This window comes from Heterocephalus glaber, unplaced genomic scaffold (genome assembly GCF_053883595.1).
Source record: "Heterocephalus glaber isolate CG9 unplaced genomic scaffold, H.glaber_assembly_v1.0 deba00001460, whole genome shotgun sequence".
Classification (NCBI taxonomy): Eukaryota; Metazoa; Chordata; class Mammalia; order Rodentia; family Bathyergidae; genus Heterocephalus; species Heterocephalus glaber.
The window spans coordinates 10,765,209-10,788,303 of NW_028258307.1; the positions used below are offsets into that span (position 1 = coordinate 10,765,209).

The 23,095-nt window shown below is 45.1% G+C and overlaps 2 protein-coding genes across 18 annotated transcripts in view; one reads left to right on the forward strand and one right to left on the reverse strand.

Annotated features, from left to right (window-relative positions):
- Positions 1 to 7,640, forward strand: part of Csgalnact1 (chondroitin sulfate N-acetylgalactosaminyltransferase 1) — a 316,784-nt gene extending 309,144 nt beyond the window's left edge. For all 9 annotated transcript variants that reach the window (XM_013073455.3, XM_087216875.1, XM_087216876.1 and 6 more), the window contains 2 exons: positions 2,967 to 3,048; positions 5,740 to 7,640. In XM_013073455.3, coding sequence (XP_012928909.1) covers positions 2,967 to 3,048; positions 5,740 to 6,029 — 372 coding nt within the window. In that variant the 3' untranslated portion in view covers positions 6,030 to 7,640. The remainder of the gene's footprint in view (positions 1 to 2,966; positions 3,049 to 5,739) is intronic.
- A 620-nt stretch (positions 7,641 to 8,260) lies between these two features.
- Positions 8,261 to 23,095, reverse strand: part of Sh2d4a (SH2 domain containing 4A) — a 67,398-nt gene continuing 52,563 nt past the window's right edge. For 6 of the 9 annotated variants that reach the window (XM_087216886.1, XM_087216879.1, XM_087216880.1 and 3 more), the window contains 2 exons: positions 17,090 to 17,310; positions 8,261 to 13,210 (listed from right to left, as the gene is read on the reverse strand). In XM_087216886.1, the coding sequence (XP_087073012.1) occupies positions 13,112 to 13,210; positions 17,090 to 17,310 (320 nt within the window). In that variant the 3' untranslated portion in view covers positions 8,261 to 13,111. Of the gene's footprint in view, positions 16,660 to 17,089; positions 17,311 to 23,095 lie in introns of all 9 variants that reach the window. The other 3 variants (XM_004848245.3, XM_087216884.1, XM_087216885.1) reach the window with 1 other exon arrangement.

Below are 23,095 nucleotides of genomic sequence, written 5' to 3' on the forward strand. Positions count from 1 at the left end.
GAGTGCCTCTGGGTTCAATCCCTAGTACTTCAAAAGATAATAATAATAATATTATAATAATAGCACTTGAAGACAGTATAATTCAGGACAAGAAGAGATTTTTTTCAAATTAAATCTTTTTTTTTTTTAGGATTTTCTCCTTCTGCATTGTTGACCCCATTGGTAACTGTATTTTGATGCTCAAATAGAGAGAGCATCCTAGTAGAGCTCCTTATGCCCAAGGCAAAGTTCCTGAGGAACCAAGCCCTTTACCTTAGGCCCCAAGAAAGTGAAAACAGTTTTTGCCTGTTGATCTAGAGCCACACGGTTCTGAGAGTTGACACCCTGGATTTCCTGTCCTTTGCTGAAGTGCTTGCCGACAGTGTCTCCTCCTTGAAGCATGTCTGTTTCCCTGGGAGGGAACCACCTCTGCCCAGGACTGGACCCCCTTTGTTCAGCAAGGAAGTATCTACGGATTGTTGGCTGTGTGCTGGACAATGTTCTGGGGCTGGAGATGCAGCAGCCAATGAGGCCAAGACTGGACTTCTACATTCACTCATAGTGATGGTTGAAGACCACCCACAGAGAAGCAGCACACGCATCAGCAGTATCTTCAGGAAGCCATGAGTGTTACAGAGAAGGCAGACCAGGCTGAGAGGGAGAGGGAGACATGTGGCTGGCAGGTGTACCGACGCTGGTCAGAGGGATCAGGATAATTACTCTGAGCAGCAGAGGAAGGGTGACCAGGCAGTGAACTGTAGGGGTCCTGCCATGGATGCCTGTGACCCTAGGGAGTTTGGTGGTGGGGTGGGAACAGGGCTGTGTATAATAGGGAGAATGAGAGGAGGGGAATGGGGTGAGGCAGGCAGGGCCAAGAGAACTAAAGGATTTTATTCTCCCTGCACCCAGAAGCCATGCAGGGCTTTCTGTGGGAATGTGGCAGTATTGGACAGGAGCTCAAGAGGCTCACTGCACTAAGCTGCTTGGTGAGGGCAGCATTCCAGTTAGCAGCATGGCCAGCTGCGGTGGCGGAACCTCTAATAAGTGAACTCCATCTTGCCCTAAATTATATGCTGTGGGCACAACCAAATGGGTTTCCAAAAGGGCTGTATTTCAATGAGCCCTTTACATAGCGGCTTTTTGCAGCTTGCCAGCTTTAAACCCAACTTTAGTACCTGTTTCTATAGCTTGCTCCCCAGGTCATAAATCAGTGTGTCACTGTCACACTGTCCTCAGGTGAGGGTCACCCTTCAGCTTGTTCAGCCTTGTCAGGCACTACATGGACTCAGTCCAGAGTCTTGGGAGACTCTCTTTCTTCTTCCCAATCCCTGGGCAATTGCCTTTCCTGTGTGGAGCTTTCTCTTTTGAAATTCCATGTATTCCTCAGCCAAACAGCTAAAGTCTGGACACTAGAGCTTCTCTCCAACTCCCTTTTTGTCCAGAAGCTTAGAGGGACTTGTCTGCATCCAGGCCAGCACAGGGAGTACTAATCCATTTTTAAAAGATGACCCAGTGTAGATTTTTCCAGACTTTCCTGCCTTGAAGAATCCTTCCAGCTGGCACTAATGAAATTTTCTTGTCCTGTGGGAGGCATTGTACACAGCCATTTGTCTGAAGTGGGTTTTGGAGAAATATGACTATAGGAGAACATGGTCCACAAACCTCACTGGCTCAGGTTTTCCTTAGGTGATCTCGATGCACATTAACAGTCGTGTAGGCAGCATTTACCTGTAGCTTGTGGTGAAAATAAGATGGTTTCAGAGGTTCCAGTGTAAAAGAATTTTTAAGCTTCCTCAACCCCTCTTCAAGCTGTTCATCAAAAATAATTTATGCCATGTCAAAGCTTCCAGAAGATGGAATAACAGCGATATGATGTTCAGATGTTAAAGGTGGAACCATCCTTGGGGGTGATTTAGCTCACTCACCCCCCTCATCTTACAGCAGAGAAAACCAGGGCTTGCAGACGTGTTGGGACCTGCCTGAGGTGAGAAGGCTCATCAGTGGTCAAGTTTGGACAAGACTCTGCCAGCTGCCCCTCTCCCCTGTCATGTTGCTATTTCAGATTGGTGGCCAACAGAGCCAGACATCCAGAATGGGCCCCTGCTGCAGCCTCCCTTGCTCTGTGCCAGGGAAAGAAACTTTCTTTTCTTGGAGCACCTATACAAACAACAAGAACAAATCCCAAAAAATAACTATTTTGATCTCAAAACAATACCCAGAATCAACTCTGCCCAAAAAATATATAAAAATTTCCCAATGTTGCGCTACCTTGGCAAAATCTATGGGAAATTTTCTTGCAAAGTAAGAGACTGAACGAAGCCAGGTCTTTTTTTTTTTTTTTTTTTTTTTTTTTAATAGATAGTTGTTGCTTGGATGGCCTTTCGGCCGCCCTGCAGGCCGGCACCTCTGTGTGGGCCCTCCAGAGCAGCTGGGTTCTAAAGTTGTGTCGGGGTGGATGAGCTGAGTCTTTCTTCAGAACCTGGCCCTCTGAGTGTCCCTTTTCTACCTGAGAGAGAGGTAGCAGAATTGGAGAGCCAGGACACGACTGTACAGTCTCTGGGGACATCATTTTATTCCTCGAGGGAGTCCTGTTTGTGGGCTGTGCCAGGGCAGCTGAATTCCAGGCTGTGCTCTATCCTTTCTCTCAACTTCCTGAGCCTGTGCTGACTCCCTGCCCAGGCCTGTGTGAGGGGCCAGGGCCTGGGCTTCTAGCTGGCACTGGTATGGGGCCAGTGTGTGTGTATGTGTGTGTGTGTGTGTAGAAACATTCCAGCCAGAGATCCCAAAACCAAAATTCACAAGGCCCTTTTCCGGGCCGGGTGAGGTTACAGTGCTCCTGTCTGTATGGGCTCGGGTGCATCTCTTTCCCACTCGGGACTGTGGCTGGCTGTTTCTCAGGACTGGGCCGGGCTCTGTATGGGATGCTGTTCACGTGAGTTTGTGAATACTCTGTTTTATGCACCAGTCTGACCGTGCTTTCTTTGCAGGTCATAAAGAAGGAAACTGGATTTTGGAGAGACTTTGGATTTGGGATGACATGTCAGTATCGCTCAGACTTCATCAACATAGGTGAGACACAGCTGCATCTCTACTGCCACCTGGAGGCCGCTCCGCACACAGCCCTTGAGGGAATCCAGCAGGTTTCTCAGGAGTTGGTGGTCAAGGTGGTGCCATTTCCTTTAAAAATGTGTTCCTCCTGTCACTTTTGCAGGGTAGATGAGAGGGGCCTTGGGAGTCTACAGCACTTTTGTCCCTGTAACCTCCACCAGCATCCCTTGCTGACCCCAGATATCACCCTGTGCTGTACAAATGCAGTTTTGAGGCCAATTCTTGGGCATGTCCTGCTCCAGCTTGGGTCCTGGCTGGGGGCCCTCCTGTGCAGACCACCTGAGTCTCTTGGAATGTGGGAAAAGTTCTAGATGTCACCAAGCCCAGCCTGAGTGTGCGGTTGTACCACTACATACACACATTCACGCGTGTATACACATCCATGAGTTTCCAGAGCATAGAGCAAAAATGCAGGTTTCAGCTAAACAGACCCAGGCTCTCAGAGGTAGAGGGACCACCCCAGGCCACACAGCAAGTGAGGCACATGGCATAAGCACAGAGGGTGCCCCTGGAAATACCTCACCACCTCCCCTTAGCAGTATTTATGCGTACACCTCTGCAGAGAACAGAATGGGATTCCACACCACTAGGGGGAGAAATAACCAGCTGGGAACCTGGACCTGGGCTCTGAGTGGCCAGGGAGGCTCTGGAGTGCCTCTTCCAAGGCCCCCAGGAACTGCATTCTGCTCTCTCTTGTCTCCCACCTTTGCCTCAGGCCCAAGGCCAAGGAGTTTCTAAACTTCTTGATTTCAAAGCAGGGAATAGGAGCAGCCTCAGGGTTTTTTTGGTGGTTTTTTTTTCAGTAATGACCTGGACTGCAGGTTAAATAGAAGGGCTGACGGTGTGGCTCAGTGGTAGAGCCCTTGTCTAGCAGGGGTGAGGCTCTGGGAGAGAGTGACCAGAGGGAGAGAGGGAGGGAGGAGAAAGGGAGGAAGAAAGGGAGAGAAAGGAAAGGAAGGGAAAAGACAAAGGGAGGGCATGGTGGTATATGCTGTACCTGTTATCTCAGATCACGGGGGAAAGACCACAGATGGAAGCAGGGAGAGGGAAATAAAGAAGGGAGGGAGAGAGGGAGAAAGAGGAAGAAAGGGCAGAGGGGGGTCAAACAACCTTTAGGTTAAGTCCCACAAGAGGTACCAGACCACTGGGGTCTGGTCTGAGTGGTGGCTGCTCTAAGGACACCCAACAACTGACCACAGGTGTTCCTTGATGCCTCTAAATAGTCCTAAATTACTATGTCCATTCAGATTCCCCAAAATGATATTAACCAACATTTTCCAAAGATTCCCATTTCAAGAAACCGTTTCCTCACTCTTTGTGAAGAGATGATCTGTGAGGATGCATAGGCTTATCAAATTTGGATTCATCCTGATATGTTTATCATATTGGATTCTCCTAAAGATGAATGTCACTGTGCTCCAAAAGATGGGGTGTGGCAGGCTGGGAAGGGCGCCCATCCTCAAGAGGAAGCCCCTGCTGTGACCTCAGAGCTCTGCGTCCTGGTAGACCCCATCTTTGCAATCTTGTACTTATTGGTGCCTTGTTCTTGTACTGCTTGTGCGCCTTGTGTTTAATAAGCTATAATGATAATAGTAACAGTAATAAATCGCCTACAGTTATCCAAGCACTGGTCCATACATAACTACCTTACTTGGTTATGATACTTCACTGAGAGATAAAAACCTAAAATTTGAGCGTTTAAGTGGCAGCTTCTAAAAGGACTAAGACACAAATTCTGGCCCCATGAGTCACAATTGGTCCCTTTTCTTTGCCTGCCTCCTAACTGAGAGGCCACATCAGTCATCAGCCCTGTCATCAGGGGTTCCTTGGTTGGTTGTGGTTTCCGGTGCCTGAGCCCTGCTCCCAGTTGCAGCCACAGCTATAATCAGAGCAGCGTGACTGGAGTGTGCAGGGAGTGAAAGACCCACAGGAGAGTGTCTGAGGAGAGATGTTGAAAATCACTTTGCCGTTTCTTGCAAGAGCTGAATAAATCTCCTAGATGAGAAAGGAGCAACGACAAAAAAGCCAGTGCTTCTTTGGTTCTACATGGGACCCACTGGGCCTTAGGTTAGAGAAGGATGTCTACAAAGTTTACAAAGATGAGACCTCAGCGGACCATGACAGACTTTGCAGTAGGATTCATTATATACAGTTTCTTTGGTAAAACATCAGAACCACCTCTGAGGCCAGTCCCCTTAAAACGACTCACTTTACCATCAAGCAGTCTCTCAAGGCCATTCCCATCTGTGAAAAGAAGAGCTTTTAAGGGGGCATGATCCTTCCATTCTGAAATCTCCTCTCATTCCTATGCCCTGGAAGCCCCTGTATATTCTGCCTGCCACATCCAGACAGAAGCCCAAGTATTTGCATTGGGAGGTTTCAAGTTCAAAAGTAGGGATGCTGCTGAAGCTCTTAGCTCCAGGTCAGGGTCTTGCTGTCTCCAGAAACCTGTGCTGTCTGCCAGGAAGCTCATTTCTGTTGGGCATTTCCAGGCTCTCTTGACCTGTTGGCCACTCAGTAACTTGGAGGAGCTGTAGAGCACACCCCGCAATGGCTCCTCATGGAAAGTTCTGTACCTGCGCAGTGTGGGGGACCCAAGATAGGTAAGATTCGCCCCTATGGTGCTATTAAACAGTGTGTTCTCTCCGACAGGTGGGTTTGATTTGGATATCAAAGGCTGGGGCGGAGAGGACGTGCACCTGTATCGAAAGTATCTCCATAGCAACCTCATAGTGGTGAGGACTCCCGTTCGGGGACTCTTCCACCTGTGGCACGAGAAGCGCTGTGTGGATGAGCTGACCCCTGAGCAGTACAAGATGTGCATGCAGTCCAAGGCCATGAACGAGGCGTCCCATGGGCAGCTGGGGATGCTGGTCTTCCGGCACGAGATAGAGGCTCACCTTCGCAAACAGAAACAGAAGATCAGCAGCAAAAAAACATAAACTCCTAGGGGCTGGATTCGGAGAGACATTTTTTTTCCTTTTGCAATTACCAAAAATAAATAATAATAATAATGTTTGCAACAAGGAAAAGACTGCCATAAAGGGCGCAAAAAGAATCTGACGGATTAGTAGGAGATGAGAACAGAGAGCCTTCAATTTCTCTCTATTTGGCTTTATGCAAGAGGAATTAAAATCTCCACTGTGCCTGCAAACATAACCCAAATGGACCCGAGAAGTGTGACAAAGGCAGAATGATTGGGAGATGATAAGCCTGATGGTGAGCAGGTTTTGATTGTGTGTACAACAAAATGAGATCTGTTGTTTTCTATGCCTATTGAAATATTCATGAATTAAGACTAGTTTTGTAAAGAGTTCATTAGAGTGAAAGGCAAGCACATTTCTCCTTATATGAATGATTCTTCTATCAGTGAGGCTTTAGTTGTAGGAATGCCAATGTCTCGGAAGGTTGCAGAAGAAACCAAGTCCAACATGGAGATCCACTCTCATGAGCACCATGAGGACCGCAGGCAAAATCAGATGGACCAGATGGAGCAGGAAGCATAGATACTGTGTCATTTCCCCCCAAGATTAACCAAAAATAATCTGCTTATCTTTTTGGTCATCTTTTTAACCATCTCTATTTGTTTATTTAAAAATGCACTTTTTTTTGCTTGTGAGTTATATTCTGCTTATTTAATTACCAATTTGCAAGCCTTACTAAGAGAGCACAAGTTAGCATATATATGTTTATGTTTTTTAAGAAGGTATTTTTTAGATGCATTGTGAGAACTTTCAGCTCAGAAGATCAGATTGATAGATTGATAGCACATCCGAGGACTTGCCAAATGTAGATACTGTCTGGCACTGAGGGCCTTGAGACCAAGGGGAAGCCCAGCTGGGGCCACTGAGAAAGAGGTGTGTAGATATTTTATCTGAAGAATGTGCAGGAGGGAGAACAGCTGAACACTGGAGGAAAAGGAGAAGACACTTTGACCTTAACCGAAAAGGAAATGCATTCCGACTGATGATACCTTGATATATTTAAAAGTCACTTTCTTACCTGTTGAAATAAACCAAAGTTACGAACCAAACAATCTCTTTTCAAAGCAGGGTGCTCTTCCTGGCTTCTGGCTTCCATAAGAAGAAAAGCAGGAGAAAAAAAAACTCAATCTACCTGCCAGAGTCCAGTGAGATGGAAGTTTTTGCTACATGTTCACTCACCCCAGGCTAGGTGGAAGTAACTTAATTATTTTTAAAATTAAGCAGTTCTACTCAGTCACCAAGAGGCTTCTGAATATTGCATTTATTACAGTTTCAAAGTGTTTTTAAAAAAATAAGTACCGTTAACATTGAGTGGTTTCTACATCCATGTGAGGATTATTTATTTATTAGCCAGCACCAGGTGCATGAGCTAATTATCTCTCTGATTCCTTTCCTTCTATTTGCCTACAGTAAACTCATTGTTTAAAAGCTTCAAGAGCATTCAAGCTGTTGGTATAAGAAAAGGCATTGTATTGATTTGTACTGATAGTTCATAAAATTTAATTAAAACGCAAGACATGAATAGAAGGTGGCATTGCACAGCTAATAAAATATGATTTGTGGATTTGATTTCTTCTTGGAATAATAATGCCATGTCTTTAATTTTTGGAAAGCATTTTTTACGCACAAATCAGAACTTCTCAAGATAACTCCTTGGTGGGTGTGATTGGTGGGGTTGTCCTAGGCATTGTAGGACATTTAAGAGCATTTCTCCCTGGCCTCTAGCCAATAGATGCAGGAAGTATCTCCTACAAAGCTGCGAAGCTCGCTCTTTCTTTCTTTTTTCTTTCTTTCTTTCTTTCTTTCTTTCTTTCTCTCTCTCTCCCTCTCTCTTTCTCTCTTTCTTCCTCTCCCCCCCCCTTCATGGTTGATGGCATCCCCATTCCTTGCGTGGAGTTGCTGCATGTACAGAGCACATCTTAATTCCTTTTCTCCTCCCCTTTCCTTCCTTGCCCTCCCCACCTCCCTCCATCCCTTGATTGCTTTCCCATTTGGGAGAGATATTATCTATTTTGTATTTTTCTCTGTGTTCGTATTTTGGGTTTCTCATATGTGTCAAATCATGCAATACAATGGACCCTTGAGTGACAACCAGCCTGACATACAAACAACTTGGGTTATGACCAGAATTTTACCTTTAACTTCAGTTATGGGTCTTGAGTTACAAATCAAATGCTGGCCACTTGTGCTTCCAGGTGGTTCCAGGTACAGATTTAATCCTTAAAGAGTTCTGGAAGGAACATTACAACATCCTTTTCCTTTGTGGGGTTAATTGAGAAATCCTGGGCCAATGTCTCTCTAAGGACATTGAGATCTGCCCTTATACAGGAGAGAGACTTTTAAGGCTGTGTAGAGGAGCCTGAGCTTTCAGTTTACCAACTTGAGTTACAACCAGCCCCCAGGAACAAATTGAGTTCATAAGTCAAGGGTCCACTGTATTTAAGCTTGTGTTTCTGATTTATTTCACTTAACAATGTGGTCTCAAAGTGCATCCATTTTCCTACAAGTGACTCAAATTTGACTTTCTTTATGAAAATTAGTATTTCCATTGTGTATAAATGCCACATTTTCTTTATCCATTCATCTGTTGATGGACGTACAGTCTGTTTCCAAGATTTAGCTATTATGAATTGTGCTGCTGTAAATACAGGTATGCATATATCACTGTAATGTGATGTCTTTAGACACCTAGAAGGGAAATGGCTGCCTCCAGTCACTGTCAGATGTCCCTGGGAATCAACACCAACCAAGAGGAAGAAGAAGACCGTAATGAAAAGCCTGAACTGTTGATACATTGTACTTGGCCTTTTGAATTACAGGAAATTCAGAAAAGCAGTAGTGCTTTCCAAGGCCCCTTTCCACTCTGTACTTAATATTTTCATATACTGTGGTGATACTAGAGTCTTCAGGACACTGTCTGGCCTGTCCCAACAGTGGTCCGGATGGATCTGTGACTGACCAGGGTCAGGAGGATGCATTTCCAACAAGCCTGGTGGCAGTGATCAAATATATACACCATGAAATTGGGTGGGTCTAAGAGTTTCTCCACTCTGCGGTGCTGGCCTGTGCTCTGCAGGCTAATCAGCCCTTTGTGCTTGTTTACATTGCATGGCACAGATGGCCAGGACAGTGGATAAGAACTGAGGTTTAAAAATTACTGAGAGTGGCCAAAGAGGTAAATAACCTACTCGATTCTTTATTTCTTTTGAAAGCTTAGCCAGGTAAAGCAGCTTTATCGAAGGACAAGGCTCTTGGAAAATACAGGCAAGTGATCTGTCTCCATGGTCTGCCTGAGACATAAGTGAAAGAAAAGGCCCCACTGATGCATAAATAGGATGCTGAAAGTTAAAACTCACACAGCAAAGGAAAGCAGTAATGAAACTAGTTTGAAGGACTCTGCACGTTGTATCTTGCACAGGGAGGATGCTGCCAGGAAACGCTGAGGCTTGGGCTGGGTGCAGACCCTTTCCTACTCTGCACACTCGTGCTGTATCTACCTCCTATCAGTTGCCTGTTAACCAAATATCTTTCTGAGCTTGAGTCTAGAATATTCTTGGAGTCTCCCCCACTGGCACTGATGTAGCTGCATCAGAGCCAATTAGCATCTTTTCCCAGTTTCTCCCCCAAGACAGGTTGGCATCTTGAAATAAGCCATAGTAGTATTTATGCCATGCATATTGGCATTTGGCAAATGCTACTTACTAATCAAGCCTTGCTACCCCCCCCCACACACACCTTTCCCCCCAACCTATTGTTAATTATTTACCAACACCACTGCCTCCAAGGAAGGTACCCGGCCTCCTTGTGCTATTTTGCCTCCAGTTTTCTACCTTCCAGCCCCTCTTGCTAGTCATAATGTGGTCAACTTGCCTCTTTCCACACATCAGTAATGAGAGAATCTGACCTATGCAAATAAGTACCCAGAACCTGCTCTATGAATTTGTTTTCAAGAAAAATCATCTGATGTCTAATTTTATCTAATCTTACCAGAATTCAGTACAGTGGGTGGTTAATATCATCATGGCTTTTCCAGCCAGACAACCAGGATTCAAGTTCCAATCTTTGTTTGTTTGTGGTTTTTTGTGGTACTTGGAGATTGAACCCAGGGCCTTTGTACAGACTCTCTAAATCACTAAGTTGCCTTGACTAGGTTCCAATTTGTGATACCCCTATTTTAGTGCTGGGATTATAGGTGCATGTGCCACCGTGCCTAGCTGTAAATTTTATTTCTTTTTTTATATATTATTTCATTTCTCTTGTGGTACTGGAAATTGAAGTCAGGCCTCGTGCATGCCAGGCAAGCACTCTACTAGTGAGCTGCATCCACAGTCCAATTTTTTTTAAAGACAGGGCCTTGCTATGGTGGCCTAGGCTGAATTTGAACTTGGGATCTTCTTGCCTCAGCCTCCTGAGTGCTGGGATTTCAGGCATGTGTACCATGCCGCTCCTCAAATTCTAGTTCTTTCACTTGAAACTTACATGATCTTAAATGAGTCACTTAATATTTCTGTACCTCAGTTTTCTCAGTCAGGGTAATAAATAATGAATGCAATCACATCTAATAGGATTATTGTGAAGGTTATATGAGTCAATATGGATAATGTATTCAGGACATGTCACACATAACAGGCACACAGTTGTGTATGTCTAGTTAGTATTCAGCACACAACTCCTCATTTATGACTGTATCTGGCAAGTGTTGAGCTCAATATGCCCAGCACTTCCTGGATGAAATCAGAGGGCCACTATGGACCAACCATGCATTAGAGATTGTTTTCGTCATTCTGAAAACACTACACCACAGAGAAGAGTACTAGGAGTGTAAAATGCAATGGATAATTTCTACCTTAATTTCTGTGCTCAATAATTTGGAGTTGAGGGTTTCTCTAGGCAGTTGGGAGGCATTAGATGTTTTTGAATTAAGGAATATAGCCAGGAACCTTATGTTCACAATACCATTACTTCCATTTTCCTGGTGCAGACAATTGAAGTTTGGAAATGTTAAAAGATTTGTCCAGAAAGAGGCTCAGCCAGAATCAAGTGAGCCCTATGTGATGTGATCGTTCTATCCCATGGCCGACTCCAGGGGGAGAAAAGAGTTCTGGCCTTGGAAAGGGTCCAGAGCCTGTCCTCTTTTTGCCTTGGTTTCCCACCATTTCTCTGCCCCCACATCTCCAGCCCTGCTGAGATGTCCAAATAAGGAATGAAAATTTGTTAACACAGTGATCCAGGAGCAGCTCTCATGCAGAATTCCAAGATATGAAATTTTAAAACCTTCTTGAGTAGGAGCAGGGAGCAAGTGGGACTACTTGTGTTTAAAAAAAAAGGACCTAAAAAAAAAATAGGACCTAATACTGTTTCTGAGAGCTGTTTAGGGGAGCTAATGACCTTGGGCAGCTTCTCAGTAGGATGGGTGTGTTTCCTGCACAACACACATCAGATACCTGGCAGCTTTGTGTGATCCATATTCTGATCAGCTTTATATTTTAATTCAAAGCTATTTCTCCTGGCAGGGCCCAGGGCTTTGCTGCTGCTGCCAAAGCTGTGAGGACTGTGCCAGTTGGTTAGGGTTTTGGGTGGTGTTTTTTTCCAGCACACAGAATATGTTCTTTCCTGTCGGCAGAGGTGCCTTTCAGATGTTCTCTGCATTGCTGAGGCGCTGGACAACGTGCTCTCTGGATCCCCTGGGCTGCATCTGGCTTTTTGGCAGTTCTAGAAAGAGTGGACCAGAGACTGGAGGTGGAGTAAAAGGGAGGGCAGGCATGGGGAAGGTCACAGCCTGGGTGGGCAGATGTTACTCTGGGGAGAAGAGTGGTCTACATGCCTTTCTCCACAGTCACCTGAGAGTCAGGGATGGCCAGGCCACCTCCTGCAACCTCTGCCTCGAGCTGGTGTGGGCCATTTGGTGACATGGACTTGTTTCTCATTTCTCAGCAGCTAGAGAGTCCAACACCGTAGGCTGGACTACAGTAAGTAGAGTGCAGGCAGCTCTCACCCTCTGTCCTGACCTTGTAGCATCTAACCCCACTGTCCAACTTGTGTTTAAAAACAGTAAGTGACATTCAAAGCACAATAAAGCTTTGAAGCCCATTTGAAAAGAATTTTAAAAATCAAACAAATAGAAAAACCCTCAAAATCAAGCAAAGGCTAAGGGAAATTTTAATTTAACAAACTTTTCTTTCTTCTAGTTTCTAACCTCAAATAAAACCAGGTGAAAATCAGATCAGTGGTGTGTGGGGCTGTCAGAAATAGGAGTGGCCTGGTTGGGAAGCATTTGCTAGGGCTCTGCCACGCCATTAAGACAGTTTCCCTGCCCTCAAAGGAGAGGGCATTCACCATTGTGTCTGGTTCCTGGGGCCCAGTGCTGTGGGGAGTTACTGGCTCTTGACACAATTGATGACAAGACTTTATACAGTGCATCCTGCTAGCAGAAGAAAATCCAAAGGTTACTCAGATGGACAAAGGCAATGGGGCCTCACCCCCACTAGCCATTAGGCTTAGCCTGGCTCCACCTAATCTACTGGCGAGACAGACAGAGTAAGTCCCAAAGTAATAAGTCTTCTATTCTAAAAGGGAGGCAAACATTTGGGGATTTGTGATCAGTAATCCATGAGCAACTGAGTCAGTTTGTGAAGGGCCAGTTTTAGGATACCAGTCACCTGGGAGTTGTCAGTCATTTTCTACTTAAAAATCATCCCAGAAACTCTAGGAAGTAGGCCACTTGGGTTCACATCCTGTTGGTTACATAAACTGTCAATAAAGAGGGTCTGGCGGGCATGGATGCTGGCCTTGTTGGCCCTGCACCTCCCTGGGAATGATTACTGTTCAGGGAAATAGTTCTCTATGGCAGGCACTTAACACATTTCTTGCCTAATCCTCAGAACCAGCTGACTTTAATAACTCCTGTTTTAGGGATGAAGAAATTGAAGCTCACACAGGCTTACTAATATTTTTTTTTTCAAGATTCCACATAGCTAATGATACGGGTAGGATCCAAACCCGCACCTTCCAGGTTTTCTCTCTATCCAGCTACTTAATTATCAGATAATCTTTTTATCACAGATTAAAATGAGAGTACCTTGTTTACTTAAGCTTCCTGGTAGTTTCCAGTCTTGGGCAGCAGTGAGAGGTAAAGATCCCTACATCAGGAGAGAAGGAAGGATGGCAATTAAACAGGAAATGTAACGGTAGTACTAAAATCCACACTGGAGATACAAAAGTACAGAATTAATATTGCAGAAAATTTAATCTTTTGTGTGGAAATGACAGAGACGAGCAGTTCTAAAGTCCATCAGAAAGAATAAATGAAAACGACGAGGAAGAGATTACTCAAACAGAAGGCCAAGAGAAAGCTAAGATTTATAGCTATCCTGAGGAGAAAAACACGGTTCGCATAGAAGTATGACTGAAAGATATGATTGTACAGAACTTGTGTTCTAAGAAAGACATGTACTTTGGCTTGAAAGTGTTAACCATGTTACCAACAAAAATGAAAGCAAATAAGTTCCCATGGACATATACCCATGATATCCCATAACCACCACTGCATCTTCTCTGTGTACCAAATAGCAGGGGCCCCAACATATGAGTGTGTGAAAGCGACATACTGGGATTCTAGTGCATTAAGAAAGATACCTCTATAGAAGGGGCAATTGCAAAAATTTAAGCCAAAAGTTTTTCTCTTTTTAACCTAAAAGCAAATTTCATGTCATATTAGTATATGCTGTTATACTAAAAGGGTAGTTTGATTCCAAAGCATTAGCTCAGATAGGCAACTTTTGAAATATAAGTGCCCTGGAGATATTTTTGGTGGCCTGTCCATTCCCCGTCTTCATGTTTTCTCTCTCTTGATCCTCTTTCTCCCTAACTATACCTGTGCTTTTCCACTTCCCAGGCCAAGGCTGGAGCCAACTCACACATCTTGACAAAGCCTACCATTACTGGTGACATGAAGGGACAAGCAAGCTTTCCTGTGCAATTTAGCACGGCAGGATAGGGCAGGAGACGAGAACTAGGGGCCCTACAGATGATCTGATTGGGAGAGAGGCTCTGGTGATACAAAAGCAGTGACCAGAAAACCTGAGATAACTGAAGGAGGGAGATTCCAGAGTCTTATTGAGGGAGAGAAGAATCAGCTCAGATATAGAATAGCATTTGAGAGCAGACTCAAAGACTCTGAAGTCTGCAGGTCGAAGTCCTTGGGGTTGAGAACCTGGGCAGTAACGTGGGAGCAACATCCCTGACCAAGAGATTTTGGGGAGGTGAGTCAGGAAGCTGGGCTTGTAAGGCAATAGAAAGAGGAGACCAGGGCCAGGGTCTGGATGTCACCTTGGACCATCAATAGAATTAGACACTGAATCCTGGCCTCTTTAACCCCACTTAAGTCAATTTCTGAATTTACAAACCATTCTCTTTCCCAAAGAATTTCAAGCATTACTCCTGGCCATCATATCATCAGACACTAGATACTTTACTTCTCTGAGTATCAATCATCAACAGGAAAATAGTATAAAACTCAAGTACCTTCTCCCTTGTAATATTAGGTTAGTTCAGTGGGGTCATTTCCTGTTTTCTCAATCTTCCATCATGTAGTGTAGGTGTACCTAGTCATACTTATGTGATGCTGAAATCTTATGCATCTTCATAACTATTGTGACTATAGGGTTATTTCATTCATTTCAGTGAGTAATACAACTTAAGATTTGAGAGCTGGATGAAAATAATAAAGACCACCCAGCTTAAAATGTCTCCTTTCAGAAGCAAAAACAGAGAAGTAGAGAAACTGGTCCAAAATCATACAGAAAATAGTGGGAAGAGATGGAAACAGAAAGTTTCCAACAGAAGGGAGGTTTCTGCATAATGGTTGACTCACAGGTACAAAAGCTAAGAGTTTTTATAAAACCCTAACCATAGAAACCATGGGAAACACTTCAAGAAACAATTAACCATGGTATGTTTAAAAGCTTTTTCATTGAAACACACACCAGCCTCTTCTCTGGTCACATTTTACACTGGGCATGAGTGTGCCACACAACTGACAATGTCATGAACACACTGCAGCACCATCAGAGAGACAATTTTAATGAATGCTGATGCATGAAGTTAGGCCTGTGCTATAAGTAAATCTCCATCCTCCAAAAAAAAAGTGATATTGAGCAGTACAGCCTCCCAGTCTCTGTCCAAAGTTGTCCTCTTTGATGAGTGTTCAACCACAGATTGCGAGAGGTTGTGGTTAGCAGTGCTATGGGACATAGGACTCCTGGCTGACTACTTAGCTGGAAGGTTTTCCCATCGCCCATGTTTAGTTCATTATGACTGTGCAGCTATGAATGAGTCTATGAGGTGTGCAGATTCATAATTACATCAGCTACTGTATTAGCTTTCTGGAGCTGTGTAATACATTACCATAAACTCAGTGACTGAAAGTAGATATTTTTTCTCTCTCAGTCCTGGGAGCTAGAAGGTGTCCACAAGGCCATGTCTCCTCCCAAAGCTCTAGAGAGAATCTGCTCCCTGCCTCTCTCCTGGCATCTGGGGGTCGCCCCTAATCCCTGGTGTCCTTGCCCAGCAGCAGCAGCATTCCTGTCTGCCTCTGTTGTCCCATGGCCATCTTCCCCATGTGTGTCTGTGTTTCTAAATCTCTCTCTCCTTGTGAGGATACTAGCGATTGATTTAGGTCCTACCCTCATCTTAAATTATCTCCATCTGCAATGACCTTGTCTAAACAAGGTCACTGTCACATATAGGGAGTTAGGACTCCAAGGTATCTTTTTGGGAAATGATCCGACCCACAAGTAGTATCTAAACAGCTGACTTATTGTGTTTTTGTCAATGCATCACTGAGACAGCACAAGCACTGTCCCCATTCCTCAGAATGAGGAAACAAACTTATAGATGCTTGCTCGCTTTACTCCAATCCATATGTATTTTATATGTGTTAAGCCTCTCATTCTACATTTTTAAATGTCCAATACGCTTTACACTTGTGAGTTATTTTTCTGCTTCCCATACCCATAGTGAGAAAGGTATGTTTTGAGGATCCTGGCAGCCAACAGTAAGGGCTTCTTTGTCAGCATTCCCATGCCAAGGTGGAATTTCATATGAGCAGGGCCCTGAGTTCTTTTGAGATACAAAGAGGGAATGGAGAAGTCACACAAAAAGTTCACACAAGCTACTGGTTTTGAACACTCAAATTCCTAAAAGGTTGCAGTTTCTTCTGTGTTTGTTTTATATTATGTCCATTATTAACATCGCATCCTTCATGTTAGGTCATGGCTGAAATCAGGACTCTTCCGTCTTTACTTTCAGAGTGTAGAGGAAACAGAGGTGGTTTTTCCTTGATGTTAGACTCCAGTGTCTGTGCAGAAGAGAGATTTCAAGGAGGATTTCAGGGACACTTTCTGTATTGGCTCCACTGCGGGGTGACTTTGGCTTCATACACAAAAGTCAAGAGGAAAGCCCAGCCGAAAGTCGTGGGTGACCCGGATGGACACTGTCACTCAAAGAGCTCCAGGTAGTCAGGGGGCTGCTCCTGCTGACCACAGGGGTAGAGCAGGCGCTCCTTCCCCAAGGAGGTTATGGGCTCCTCCTGTCAACCAGAAGGACAGAGTCAGGATGGGTTGCACTGTGGGTGCCCTTGCTACCTCCTCAATCCTTGGTTTATACAGAGCTTTGCTGGTTTATGATACCCTTTAAAGAGATTCTCATCTCCATGCTGTCTTTTTCTCTAGGGCTTGAATTCTAACTTAAGACTATTCTCAGGTGTGGTGAGTATGTGCACAGCTTGGTTAGCATCTCTGATAGTCTCTGCCCCAGTGGGGTTTCCTTGAGTATTTGAGGAAGAACTAGGTTTTGTGATAAAAGAAATGCAATTAAGAATCCTTATTATTGGAGAGAATTATCAAAGATGAATCCTCTCATGACTGATCTCAATTACTTTGCTTGTAATTGCCTTTCTTTGTTATAGCCGCTGTAGGACAGTAATTTACAAAGCAAACTGAGTTTATGAATCACTTTACCTTATGATATTCCACCAAATCTGCCAGGGTGGCATGCTGCAGCTGGTCCACACCCAGGAAGCTGTAGGAGTCTGCAGAGGCATCTATGAGGAAGTGCTTACAGCCCTCTTCTGACAGGTAGGATAGGGCATAGCCTTTGATCTTTTCACTGACTCTGATCAGAAAACTGCCTGGCACGCCTGTGCTCAGGAGCTCATTTGCTTTTTTTAGTGTAAGAATTCCTGTGGGAAGGAGAAAACAAACAAACAGGTATTTCAGCCAAATCCTGAGTTGTCTTCTTTATAGATAAAGTTTAGTGGAAAAAAAAAAACCAGAGCCACTGTAACTATATTTTGGGTTTAGGAATATAGTAAAATATTCAGGTACATTTGATAACTGGACAAGTGAGAGATTCTACAGGCAAGTGGATAGTAAAATGAGAGCTATGTTAGCTTTAAGGAGAACACATTCCCAGTTGTATGCACAGGTGGCATTTAGCTCAGGAGCCAAACATGGCAGGACACCTTGATGGTCACACTGGGAGGGGTGCTGTCAGATTGGAGGGAGACTTAAGATGCTCTGTGCAATCCCTCACAGTCTACTGATGACAAAGGACTCAGCGGCTTAGACAATGATGTCACTTGGAATAGAACAGTGGCTCTCAACCAGGATGATGTCTGAGAGATATTTTTGGTCTTCATGGATGGGACTGGGAATCTCATCCAGTAGACAAAGGCCAGGGATGCCACTAAACATCCTTCAATGCACAGGACAGCCTCATACTACCAAGATGTAGCCAGTGCACAGTGTTGATAGTGCTAAAGGTGACATGGCCTGGTCTAGGAGGTTCAGCAATTTAGTGACACAATCATGATGGACTCTGGTCTACAAAATGCCTTCCACTGCAATTGCTCCTCCATGCATACATCCATCGGCATCTACAGGAATATGTACATATGAAGGAGTAACTTCTTATGCATAAGAATATACAGAGAGTCAGTTTGATGCATGAATTGCACCAGCTTTTCCCCAACTTAGGAGGTTTGATTCATGTTCCAAAGTTCCCCTCATTCCTATTGTAATTCTTCAGATGAATAGATAATGTTGTAAACATACAAAAGGAACACCAACATAGCAACTTGCTGAATTATTCAGTGAGCTCTGATTTGGGAGGAAGGAGCAGCACTCCCTTCACGTCCTTTTCCATTTCAGTAAACTGAAGCTCTGGACTTCGCCTGTTCCACAATTAGCTCCCCAGTGATTAGTACCTCATTATTAGGAAAGCAAGCAAGCAAAAAACCTCCTCATGAAAAGGCAATGGGTAGGCCTTCCAATTCTTAGTAATTAAGAAGTGAACCCTAATCTCCTATAGTACAGTGTAAAATGAAACCATTTCTGTTCTCTTTTCTGTAAACAGACTTTTAATGAGAGGAGGAGATAAATTGCCTGTTCTCCCCAGCCAAGATGATCCCCCAGCGCCACCTGCTCTTCTCCCAGGCACCATTCAGAAGGGTGGGGGTGCAGGTCCCCCACACTGAGCCCAGTATGAGAGCTCAGGTCGAGCGCTAAGATTTGGGGAAAGTCTCAGCACCTTAGTCTGCGCACAGGAAGGAAAGACGCTGAAACAGAAGAAAATCTGTGTCATCTCTTCCATGTGCCCAGCTCTCCTGCACTGACTCAGCTGGATGTCGATGCGTGTCTATGGTACATATCCCCCCAGCTGCCTGCCTGCCTTTTCCCTCATGAGACTGGCCTGCTAAGATGTAGACCGACCTGGGTGGCCCGAGCAAGCCTCCCGATGCAGATGCTGACCCTCTAAGGGGTTCAAATGGTGGCTGAGTCCAGGAGACAGAGGCTTCTGCTCATGTTATTGGTCTATTTCACCTTCCCAAACATAGCTGGTGCCACTGATAAGTTACACGTGGCAACCAGAAGTGGAAGCACAGAAACAAGCAACCAGCTGTGCAGTGACCTCCTGTGATAGAGGTCTGAAGACACCATATTAGACTGAGAAAGCGGGGACATAAGGAGCGATCACAACATATGGTGACTGCTACTGCTGACTACCTGACGTCCAATGGAAAGGCAGACTCATGAAAACATTACAGTGGCTCCTCACCCACTTTATTCACTGGGTCTGGCACTGTGCAACTTCGGACTCTTTCCCAGAGTCAAAATGACCGTGAAAGGTAAACATTTTGAATCAACTCAGGACATTGAGGCAGTTAGAACAGACAACTACCCACAAAAGAGGACTCCCAGAATTGCTTCAGAAACTTCCAAGAAAGGTGAGATAAGTGGATTTGGAGTAAGAAGGAGTATTTTGAAGGAGATTAATGGCAATGTAGCTTTCACTGTAAGAAATTCTTAACATTAACTGTATTATTTTTTTTTACCAAACCTCATATTCTTTTCTGGCACGAGAAATCCCCCTTCAGAATGAAAGGCTCATGAAAATATGATTGGCAGAATCCTACTGGCTCTAGAAACGAGTTCTGTCTCCCTACAACCTTTACCGACAAGCTAACTCTGAAATTTCAAGTTCCTGCAACAGATGGAGCAGATGTTGTAATTTATAAAACCTGGAAGCTATTCAGATGTATTTAGATTCCTACAGTGAAAGCTATTCTGGAAAATTATAACCAAACCCGGGCTAAGGTAAAATTCCTTCTCAGATCAGCTCAGATAGTACCCATAAATCATGGTGCCTGCAGGCCTCCTAACCACTGTAATCTCTGTCATCACTCCTGACACACTATACTAGCACTATCTAAGTTCCTGAGATACCACAACACAATAAAATGTTCTTGCAAATCTCAGGTTGTAATGGAAACTCCGAGTACACCACAGAGAGGGGGCAGGTTCAAAGGTGAGCTTCATTGGCCCTGAGCTTTGTGGGATCCAAGCAGGTGATTTCTCTCCGTTTTTTTTTTGCTTTGTGATGGGTTTTTGGTCCTTAGGAGCACACTCTGTTGGTGGATCTAAAAGTGCAGGTTGGTGTATATGATTTTGTCATAAAGGCTTCATGGCAAAGGGTGCATTCAGGGCACCCTGGCTGTGACCACTACCAAGCCCTGGGCAGTGTCTACCCAGGCTGGGAGCTCCTGAGTGCAAAGCAGACTCTGATGCCAGGTACAGTTGGCTGTGGACGTGGGAATCTCCCCTCGGTGTTGATCATCCCTGGCTTCCCCTCACTCACTACAAATTCCAAAGCAGTGATCTTCGCCCCCTCACGGCCCTGACACTTAAGTCCTCCGACCAGATCTCTGATCTGAGGTCACGGGAGGGATTCTGTGCTAGTAAAAGGGATATGAGAGATTTACTTCACCAATTTAATGAGCCACATTTTTACCAGGACAATCCATGATCTTTCTTAAAGCTGGATGGAGGCAAAAAGCATCAGAACCACAGCAGATGTCCCTGCACAAGGTCTCCTGGGGAGCCTGCACACTCAGCATGCAGCTTCACACAGCTGGAGTTGAGGGCAAGCAGGAGAAATGCCCCACTCACTCCCCTCTGTGTGATGCCAGGGCTCCCTCCAGAGCAACAACTTCCTGTATGCGACAACAACTTCCTGTAATGGTGGAAATGTCCCCTGTGCTGGCCATGTGGTAGCCACTAGCCACAAGTGACCACTGAGACCCTTAAATGAAGCTAGCTAGTATCACTGATGACTCAATTTTAATTTTATTTAGTTTTCACTAATGTTGATGTGGAGAGCCACATGTGCTCTGGCTACTTCTCTGTACTGAGTAGCTTTAGCCCTCTGAAACGTAAAGGTTTGGCCCAGGTAGGCCAAGCCCGGAAGAAGCACTTTTCATACAGAGTACAGTCACAGACTCCTACGAGACTTGAAGTAGCTCACAAGCCCTACCAAGGCCCTAGCTGGAAATCCAAGAGCCAATGACTGCCCCACAGGAAAAAGGTAGGTGAGTGGGATGCCCCTCTTTACACCTCCTCCTGAAAAACTCCTACTCACTCTGAAAGGTCCAACACAAGGACATGGAGTATTTGGACTCCTGGTTGTGCAGTAAGACAGTTTCCTCCAGGCCTGTGGAGCACCTGGCCCTCACCTCCACCGGAATGCTCACCTGGTACTCAGCCTGGTCAGGGCACTCCCAGCACATTCTGCCCCACTGCCCTGCCCTCCTCTACTTCCTTATGCGCTTCAGAGGGCAACTATCAGGTTGAATTTCAATGACACCCTCCACAACTGCCGCTTGGAAGATGCCTAGAAAAGGTCTAAGGAACACTTTTGTCTCTCAACTGAGCTTCTGACTTCTCTAGAACACTTCTCAGCAGCCACTGCCTCTAGTCTGACAACTGTTATGCCAGGGACAAGGTGTGCATGCCATATTTCTCTGAAGTATCACCAGGTGTACAACCTACTTCCTGCATCTGAAAAATAGAGTAGAAAAGTCAAATGAAAGATAACCAAATAATGACTCAAAGTATGAATACCTTGTTTAATCTTCACAGCAAGCCTGCAATGAGGTAGTAATAGTAGCGTCAACAAAAGCCTCCAACCTGTGTCACAGGAAGCTGCAGAACTTAGGATCACTGGGGTGGGCCAGGAGAAGGTTGGATGTGCCCAGGCAGTCTGAGCCCAGAGCCAGTTCCTACCCACACACCCACCCTGAATACCTATCCCTGCACTACCCCAGCACAATGTTTCCCCTTTACCTTTTATGTTTTCACTGAATCCTCCAACTACTCTAAATAAGCAGACCTGATATTGCTATCATCCTATTTTACAGATGAGCAAATTAAGGTAGAAAGGGGAAGTCCCAAGGCTATAGGGTTAGTGATGGCTCCACATCCTGATCTCCCACTCTAGTGTTTTGTTTTATAAACTGCTTGACTCAGGAAATAGTCCTGGAATGAGCTGAAAATAAAATGTGTGCCTATTTCACAAAGAGGCACTAAACAAAGATGCATTTCTCAGTGACAGTTGAGTGTGATCTGCCTGGGCTTGGGGAAGATCCCCAGTGCTCTTTCTCACTCTCCCAAGCTCAGGATTCAAGTTCCAAGGACTCAGAGGCCGCAGACACCCCAGGCTGCAGCATCTCCTCCCCTCCCCTTGGAGCCACTGTGGAGCTGCTGGCCCTGTGCCTGCCCTGGATTCTTCGCCCTGGCATCTCCCCTTCCTTCCGTCATCTGTCCTGCAGTCCCTGCCTCTTGGGCTACCCCCAGGAAGAGTGAGAGGAGGAGCAGTTGAAGATAATACCCCAGAGGGACCTCAAAGTCCCACACTACAGTCTCCCCAGGGAAGGGAAGAGTGAAGGAACTGACTGCAAGAAGGGCTGATTCCACACAGCAGCTCAGTCTGCCTCTGAGTGCACACCTTGTCCCCTGCATCCTGCACATGGAAGAAAGCACTGTAACTGCACACACAAGCTCCTTACACTTGCTGCTTTCTTTAACCTTCTGCACTGAAGGGCAGCATTTTGGAGAGGATCTGGGGCCTGCCTGAGGTTCAATCTAGAAAGAGGTGAAAGCACCCATAAACTCTCACCCCTTGAGGTCAGGGATGAGGAAAATGGTCAGAGCTCTTAAAACACATTACTGGAAATTACTCTTACATTACTGGAAATGTTTCCTTAATGATTCAAAATTAGAATGATTTGCACTATTTGTTCTCTCTTCACTATCTTAGGGATTGACACTTACTACCTGGGCTTGCTCTGTACCCCACACAGCTCTGAGTCCTTGCATGTATTAAATCCTCAGGCATCTTCACCACACAGGAGACAGATGGAAGGACAGAGGTCATAAGACTTGCCGAAGGGCACACAGCTAGTGGGTGGGGACTCGACATGAAGCCAGGTAGTGTGGCCCTGGAGATGTGTTCTCGATCACTACTTACTTCACTGCCTCCCTTCCCCTGGCATAAGGAATCAGTGTCCAACATCATTTGGCATGGCGGGAGAGATCCACAAGAAAGCACATGTGGACAAATGGAAGTCTCCCAATAATACTACACCACACAGCAGAATCCCCTTCTCTGCATGAAACCCTAACTGGCAC